The sequence below is a fragment of the Perognathus longimembris genome, unplaced genomic scaffold (assembly GCF_023159225.1).
Source record: "Perognathus longimembris pacificus isolate PPM17 unplaced genomic scaffold, ASM2315922v1 HiC_scaffold_197, whole genome shotgun sequence".
NCBI lineage: Eukaryota > Metazoa > Chordata > Mammalia > Rodentia > Heteromyidae > Perognathus > Perognathus longimembris.
In genome coordinates, this window is record NW_025957024.1 from 18,285 (window position 1) to 26,562 (window position 8,278).

An 8,278-nucleotide genomic window follows, 5' to 3' on the forward strand; every position below is an offset into this window, starting at 1 on the left:
TCAGAACTGGGGGCTCCATGCAGTAAGTCCCAGAGAAGACACTTTACCTGAGTGCCCTGGTCACATGTTGCACTGTGAGACAAAGTCCCCAATATCTGTGTTGCTCTCTGTTACTGTCCATATGGCTGTGCCTTTGACAACAGTGTTCTGCTGATCTCTAGCATTATGTGAGCCACAGGCCGTGGGTTACACAATACTTGCTTTAGAACCCAAAGTGTGAGAATCTAAACATAGGACCTGAGCTCATGCAACAACACCAGCACAAATATACAGAAGGAGAAACAAGATGGATAGAGAGAAAAATTCTTAAACTGTTTTAATACTTTAGCTGGGCTAGGTAGCTCATTCCTGTAATCCTAGCTACTCAGGAACCTGAGGTCTGACGATTATGTCTTGAAGCCAGCTGAGGCAGAAATGTCCACAAGGCCCTTTGGTCTAATGTTCAAGTCAAAAAGTTAATAAATAACACATTGGCAAGAATAATAGCCCTGCACACAAAAGCTCAGGGACAGCACCCTGCACTGAGTTCAGATCCCAGACTGAGAAAAAAAATTAATCTATTTTTATTTATTAACTTATTTATTGTCCAAGTGATGTGCAAAGGGGTTACAGTTTCACATGTAAGGCAGGGAGTACATTTCTTATAAAATTATTACCTCTTCCTCATTTTTTCCCAACCATCCCACTCCCCTTTCCCATCTCACATGAGTGGTACATGGAGTTATAGCATATAATTTTGTAACTACTGCTGTGGTGTTTGTTCATTGTTTCTTTGTGTCTCCATTTTGATGTTCCCCTTCCCTTCCTAGTTCCAATAAATATATACATAATACCTAGGGAACTGAAATCAGTCACAGTGACATGAGGGGCAAAAATGTTTTCTCTGGATTGTTGGACTTTTCCGCAGTCCGCGTCTGTCTGCTGCCTGTGGGCTGAAGGTTTCCTCTCCTAGTCACCAATGAGCACTGGAGGTGAGTGGAGAACCGGGGACTTTGCCAGGGCAGTGGTGGTGCTCTGCTGCCACTGCTGCCAGAGTTCAAATTTCTTCATGGATGTTTAATAACCCTTGCTTGTCAATTTGCATGTGTCTCTTTCTTAGTCATTAAAAATATAAATCAGTTTCATTATGTATTTACCTCACAGTGGACTTTAGAATATTTTGGTTTCCTTTCTTTCTACTTGAGGGTAATAGATGTGGGTAAAAATATTTCAATTAACCGAGGAAAGTAGTGGTTATCTATTCTGTCAACTCATTGGAAATGTACCAGTCATCTCCAGCCACAGGGAAAGCATAGGAAGGGCCATAAAAGCCCAGACAGGCTGGACCTAAATTGAGAACACACCTTCAAAGTGACCAAGGTGACACAGTGCCTGAAATGTGAGCCAATCTCAAATGAAGTTTGGGTCTTGAGTAGAATGCAAGGACTCCTATTCGCCTATGTTTTTCAATTTGTTTACAATATGGCAGTGTGAAGAAATGATTTAGTTGTCAAGGGGGAGAAAGGGGGGGAGAGAGGGATAGAGAAAGAGAGGGAAGGGTTAGGGAGAGAGTGAAGGAGGGTGAGAGAGCGGCAGGGAGAGAGAGAAGGAAGGAGAGAGAGAGGGAGGAAAGGAGAGAGAGAGAGGAAGGGAGACAGGGAGGCAGAGATTGGCTGAGAATTTCCTGGCCTTGTACTTGGGATCTGAAATGAGTCTGTATGTCACAGGATAATAGGTGCCCTTAACACACAAGGCTTTGCCCTGAGTATCAATGATGCTGAGTTAGGCCCTTCATTCAGGTTCTGATGATGTATGGTTATACAACCGGGATGCAGTCACCCAACTAAGAAGTAACAATGTATCCGCACTATTAAGTAAATGCCAATCTGTAGTCTGCTCCAGCTTTCTCCCCAGGGTCAGTGTTCCCACGTCTCGTGCCCACTCTTTCTTCCCCTTCCCTCCACTCCCTTTTCTTTCCCTGCCGTTGATTTTTCTCTTTCCTGCGTCTGTCCAGGGGTTTGAACCCAGGGCCCAGGGTGTCCCCGCGGTCTTTGGATCAAAGCTGGTCACCTAGGGGTGTTTTGGGAGTCGTTTACTGCCGATGGTGTCAGGAGCGGACTTTGCTTTCCCGCCGGGCTTCAATCGCCCGCCATCCGGGCCAGGCTTCCGGGGTAGCTAGGATTACAGGCGGACCCACCGCACCTGGCACCCCTTCAACTTCCGCCTCTGGAGGAATGACGCGGAACTAGGTGCCATCCGTGTCTTGGCTGGGAGCCCGACCCAGGCGGAAGTAGCTAATTGCTTTCCGGTGCAGGGCGCTTGTCCCGCCCCCAGCACAGTCCGTGGTTGGGCGGTTCCCCGAGGCCGAGCTGCTTTGTGGCTCTCTGCAGGAGCAAGCTTGGGGTGAGGACGAGCAGGACGACATGGCGAGTAGACAGAAATGTGGGACTCCTCCACCTGCGGAAGAGGTAATCTAGGGGGCGCTTCCTGTGGGGAGGCGGCGGGCCAGTGGTGAGAGAATATTGGCAATGGGAACGGAGGAGGGGGAGGGAGCCGAGTTCCGGGGAGGGGAGGCCTAGCCTAGAGGATAGAGGAGGACAGGGGGCAAAAGCTCGTGGCAGGCAAGAAGAGAAAGCCCTTGGCACCCAGGGTAGGGTTATGGGTGCAGAGCAGGCCAAGAAGGAAGTGACCATGCCAGGATGAGGGGGGGCATGTGCTACGAGAGAAGGGGAGTAGGCTCGTGGGGTGGAAGAGAGGGAGGTAAGCAGAACAATGGCTCACGGGGAGGGGAGATGGTTTCCCGGGATGGCACACAGGGAGGGAGAAGCAAGGGCACTGGAAAAGGAGGCAGAATAGGCAGAAGGGAAGGAGAGTGGGCAAGTCCCACGGGTAGAGGAGAGGTTGCCCTCGGGAATGGGAAAGCACAGACTGCGCGGGAAGGCAATGCACGGCAAACTGCTGCATTGCTAATGCCTTCTGAGAACCTGCGTGCTGCTCATGGAGGTCCAGTTGGGCCAGGCTAAGGATCCCTGTGAAAGGTACAGGGCACGTGGAGACTACATGGAGCACTGGAGAGTCGGCTGTGCTGCCACTGTTGGACAGCAAGGCTGTGGGGCCGGTGCAGCAGGAGAATAAAATGGCTGAGTAGGAGACAAAAAAGCTGGTGGGGGTGATTTAGAGGCACCTTTCAGACAATTTGTATCACAAGCACGGAGGAAGCAATGGTTAGCCAACGGTAAACCTATTTCTCAACAGCCACCACTGAAGGAATTGCAGGCTCTTCAGTTAGATCTGGGACCAGTGAATAACCAAGCCACCAAGGCTCATGAACGCCTAAAACAGAATCTGAGCAAGAGGCAAAAGACTCTCCTGGATTCCAGAAGCAGCAACATCCGGGGCATCCCTGGCTTCTGGGCCCAAACTGTATCCTTAGGCATCTTACTTGTTACTGCCTTGCAGCCTGTGTTTTCGAGTAGTGGACCTTTTATGAGGCATTTGCATGCACAGGATCTGGAACATCACACTGCTAGGGTCCCTAGAGAAGAGGACTATGGATAATGTAGGCTAGAGATTGGTATAGGCAGGAGTTGTAGGGACAATGAGTCATAGAAACAATGAGTAGCACAAGGAAGTTGCCACATAGGCTGCTAATTGGAGAAGAGTTTTGTAATGGTGCTATGGGAAAGGGGTGTGAGTTATGCCACGGTCAGAAAGAGGTGGGAAAGAAGACATTTAGACAAAGAGATTGTAAAATCTGGTCCCCATCACTCAGAGAACAGAATACAACAGAGCTCACTTCAGGTCGTCTTCAATTTGCAAATCCTAAGCTTACCTTATTATTTAGGATATTCCTTGGCCTAGAATAAGATGGAGATTGGAGTACCTAGGAAGACACTAGCCTCACACATCACTTGCTGCTTTCAATGCAAGTGGTTATACCTAGCACATCCACAGCATCTGAAGGCTCCTTGACCCAGGCAGTTTGTGAACCATCCCCAGCTGTCAGCAATGATCAGTGACCAAGATGAAGACATGCTTAGCTACATGATCAATTTGGAAGTGAGTACCCAAGGCATTTATCTTGGTGGGCTATACAGTGTCACGAACAGAACTCACTTCCAAACAGGAACTTGCCGGTTACCTGTAAAGGGTTTTAGCTTTCTACCTTTTCTTCTGGTAGGTACAAGAACTCAGGCATCCCAAGAGTTCCTGCAAAATCACCTTTTACTTTAGAAATAACCCATACTTCCAGAATGCAGTGGTTGTTAAGGAATTCGTCGTGGATATCACTGGTAAGAATTTGCTCACAGTGTGTTTTTTGGAGTTTGTGAATTGATAATGGCCAACAGGACTTGGATTCTCTTATCATGTCTTCTTGCAGGATATAGGTTGTGCCATTCCACTCCCATTCTGTGGCGTCAGGATTATAAAATTGAAGCTGACAGTCACAGAAACCACAACAAGAGCCCAAACTTCTTCAACTGGTTTACAGACCACAATTTTGCAGGCTCAAACAGGATCACTGAGGTACTACAAAAGGCCAAAGCAAGCCATCTGTGACGTTGGTTGGTTCACTGGCTTGCTGAGTGCTGAGTGTGAACCTTGAGCTAATTGCCTTACCTACTTACCTTACCTACTTACTTTACCAGATCATCAGAAAAGACCTGTGGCTCAATCCATTGCACTACTACAAGATGATGAAAGCACATGAAGAGGGGGTAAAGAAGAAGGATATATAGGTGGGTAGCTAGTACATGCTGTCCATCTTGTCAGGTACCTAAATGCTAACTTCACACCTGTACATTTGAGGCTTGTGACTAAAAGAGGATGGCCAAACGCAGTTCCTCCAGGGCCTCTGGAAGAGACAACAAATTGGAAGGACAGCTGTGCAAAACTGGTTAAGGCTGAACTAATTCTGCTGCAGCATGGGTAACGTACAGAGACACTCAGGTAGATGCCAAGCTGAATCTTTAATACCCTGTCCTTCTCAGAGTTCCAAGAGAAGTAAACCCATTTCTTACCCTCTTCCCATCTCCTAAGTTTTGGCTCTCCCAAATTTATTTCCACCATTGTCTGAATAATTTTGCTTGTGGTAAATCATGACTTGTGAGATTTCTTGTGTAATCCTCGACATGATAGTGGGGAAGGGGTGATAGAGAATGGACTTTACCTCATGGACTGGAGACTTGAGATCAGAAGATCTAGAGTTAGAAGGGAGTTATTGTGTCTTAGCCAGCATCCAGAAGTATCAAAACAACTTTATATTATATACTTGTAATCAGTATGTATTTTTCGTGTTCCTTAGGGTAATTCTGGACTTTGACTGGAAGATGATGGAGCATCCAACTTTACCTAAATTCATTGGGACATGTGTTCATCACAAGCACTACTTCAGAATTAGGAGACAAGCTAGGTCAACACAGAAAAACCCTGGAACTCACTTCAGGTACTAAGACAGGATGCAGAGGGCCAGACAGGTGATAAAATGTGAATTGATAATTCGGGACAAATCCACACGGTCATATGTGTCTGACTCTGTGCAAATATATGTAGGATTTGAATGGGAAAATAAACAACTCGGTTCTGATTGTGAGTTTGCAATGATTGTTTCTAAAAGTCAGTTGGAGAGTCTGCCTCTACAGTTTAATGAGAGGAGGGAGACATATCTCCAGCTGAAGCTCAGCATTAGAACACTTTTCCCCTTTTAGGAAAGAATTGGCAAGGTTGGTGACAGTAGTTAAGGAGGGTGGAGGTTGTTGACATTGGAGAGACATTTCAGGCTAGGCCCCGAATTCTGCCTATTGCACTTGAACCTAAAATCAACATTGCTTATGTGAAGTTATGCCAATTGCTCCACCTCAATGTTATCTGTAGAGGTTCTCCCATAGTTGGATAGTATGGTCCAGAAGCTTAGCCTCCTTCCCCACTCTCCATTCTCTCTACTGTCTGAAATACACATGTACGTCCTGAAACATTTCAGGGCTACATAGAGCACTGTCCCTGTTTCCTTCATGGCATCAACAGCCTCTGGAGTTATTCAGATCTTCAATGAAGATTTGTATTATCATTTCAGAAATAAGTAAGAACTGCAAACAATGCCTTGTATACCTGTGAGGAGTAAGAATGACCTAGGTGAGACAGGCAAGAGTGGATAGGGGAACAGGCAGTATGGGTGTAATGGCAATAAAGAGTAAGGCTATAAAGGTTTGTGTTTGTCTCTTTCCCAATACCAGTCTCCTTACTCACGCTGGCCATGCTTCCTCATGCCAGCCATGTTACATTACAGTGTCCCTGTGCTCATATCTATTCTTTCTGTCATATGGCCTGATACCTCCTGTTTCTGAGATCAACAGGCTGGTCATGTTCCACCTCTGGCTTCTTCCCCACCTCACTGTTTCATTCCTTTTTCTGTTTTCTTCCCTACTTTAGTAGTGCTGTGGCACCCTGGTGATCTCAGATGGGTGTTCAGATCAGGGGATGCTTTAGATCCGGTACCCCAACTGTTAAGGTATGAACACCAACCTCATTAGTGATGATTCACAGAGAGACCCGAGATCAGAATTTCAGTCTCCATGAGTGTGCTTCCAAGAGAACTTGTGAAGATTGTATCGATGGTATAAAATGCTATAGGTACATGGTGTCTACATTCTCAGACTCCCAGAAGAAACTGTAGAATAATACCAGAAACAAACTACAAGGTGAAGGAAGTAGTGATAGTAGGATCACATTCCCTACCAAACCAAATGACCTTTCAAAGCACACTTTGTGGCTGGGGAAACACTTGTTGTCCATGACAAAGAGCTGATTCTCTAGGCATCACTAATCTCTGGAAGTTTGTAACGGTGGCAAAAGGTAAATGTAGAATCATTGTCCTGGAGTGATGGACCTAATATTCTGCTTTCCAGGCTGGCAAGGTAGCAAAAGAAAATTTTCCTAGTTATTCTGAGAAAACCTGCATGCTTGGATGCAGCATTAACCTCTAGATGTGACCCTGTACAAAATTCACTCATTCCCTGAGGTTTTGCGAGCCAGTGAGGATGGCCAAGGAGATTTCCCTACTCACAGATGCTATAAGAGAGTCTGCAAATACTCTTCAGAGGAAGGATAGTATGTCAGGAGTATCGCGGGATAATTGGGAACTGTACCCTTCCCACTCTAGTGCTCTTCGGCTTTGGCTCTTATTCAGATACAGAGACATCTCTAATATACTCTCTGTTGGCCTTAGGAAGAAAATGAATCCCCTATGAATCCAGATGCTTACCAGGACTTCCTGTGATGGCTCTGCACAGGGGCGCAAAGTGTGTTCTGCTCCTACATCATGGCTGGACATATTTATCCCTGTGGGTAATACAAGGATACTGTGAAATTAGCCTAGGGTCACACTGTGCCACAGAGACATAACCTGGTCACACATTTTTAAATGTTTATTATAGCCAACATACTTAGGAACTCATGTATTGCAGTTGACACTAGCAGTGGGCAATGTGACCCCCAGACTTGACCACCTTGCTTTGATGAACTGGTGTGAATTCGTTAGGTCTTCTGGCTAAGCGTACTATTTGTCCTTGCAATTCGCCCCATAGGACACATGTGCATCCAATATATGCTCTTAATGAGGGTTTGTTGTGGCTCTTCCTTATCTGCTTTGCTAACAGAACCTTCATCACTGCACTTACTGCATATGGTAGGGGCCAGTAAGACCCACACAAGTTTTTGTTTCCATGTTTTTCTTATAATGGCCTGATCTCATCTTGCGATCTTTGGAGACACCTCATCTTCCTTGTCTCCTGCATCCTGAAGTATACATTTTGTTCTATCCAGGGCCCACACACCAGTAATTCCCAACATGGTGGCCTCCGTGTGCTTCAGGTGCAATGGGGACTTGGATGCCAGCCTTATCAGTAGACATCCTTAGGCACTCGTAAGCTGGGCATTCACTCGCTGAGTTCCGTTCAAGGATTTTCATACATAACACCTTGATTGTTCCAGCTTGGTCTCCTAAGGCTGCTCATTGGTATGGTCTTTTTGTCATTCTTTCTGCTGTGTGTCCTGTTCATGGGCTCCAACAGATCCTTTAAATTCGGCTTCAGTTGTTTTTCTGTGTGGTCAATGGCTCCTGCCTTTCTGCCTACAACACCTGTGGCTGCTGAATATGGTCACAGGAAATTAACACCACCCATGACACAGTATAAAGGCCTCTGGCATTTGTTTCATAACTTACAAAAATTCCTGGACCTAAGGGGAATCCCTGCCCTCCTTCACTGGCTTTCTTGCTTTTTGGATCATGGGATTAGCATGT

At 46.1% G+C, this 8,278-nt stretch overlaps 1 protein-coding gene across 1 annotated transcript; it reads left to right on the forward strand.

Moving 5' to 3' along the window:
* The first annotated feature begins 2,402 nt into the window (after positions 1-2,402).
* On the forward strand, positions 2,403-7,255 carry LOC125344648 (testis-specific Y-encoded protein 9-like). Its single transcript, XM_048337077.1, has 7 exons — positions 2,403-2,447; positions 3,235-3,402; positions 3,961-4,038; positions 4,160-4,271; positions 4,361-4,506; positions 4,629-4,697; positions 7,205-7,255. The coding sequence occupies exons 1-7, from the start codon at positions 2,403-2,405 to the stop codon at positions 7,253-7,255; spliced, it is 669 nt and encodes a 222-aa protein (XP_048193034.1).
* Positions 7,256-8,278: the final 1,023 nt, after the last annotated feature.

What these genes read in the sequence shown, in the direction of transcription:
- LOC125344648 (XM_048337077.1), top strand. Translation starts at nt 2,403, where the DNA reads ATGGCGAGTAGACAGAAATGTGGGACTCCTCCACCTGCGGAAGAG. An exon ending in CTGGCTTCTGGGCCCAAACT is followed by an intron (nt 3,403 to 3,960) that starts GTATCCTTAGGC and finishes TGACCCAGGCAG; the next exon opens with TTTGTGAACCATCCCCAGCT. An exon ending in TGAAAGCACATGAAGAGGGG is followed by an intron (nt 4,698 to 7,204) that starts GTAAAGAAGAAG and finishes TGTTGGCCTTAG; the next exon opens with GAAGAAAATGAATCCCCTAT.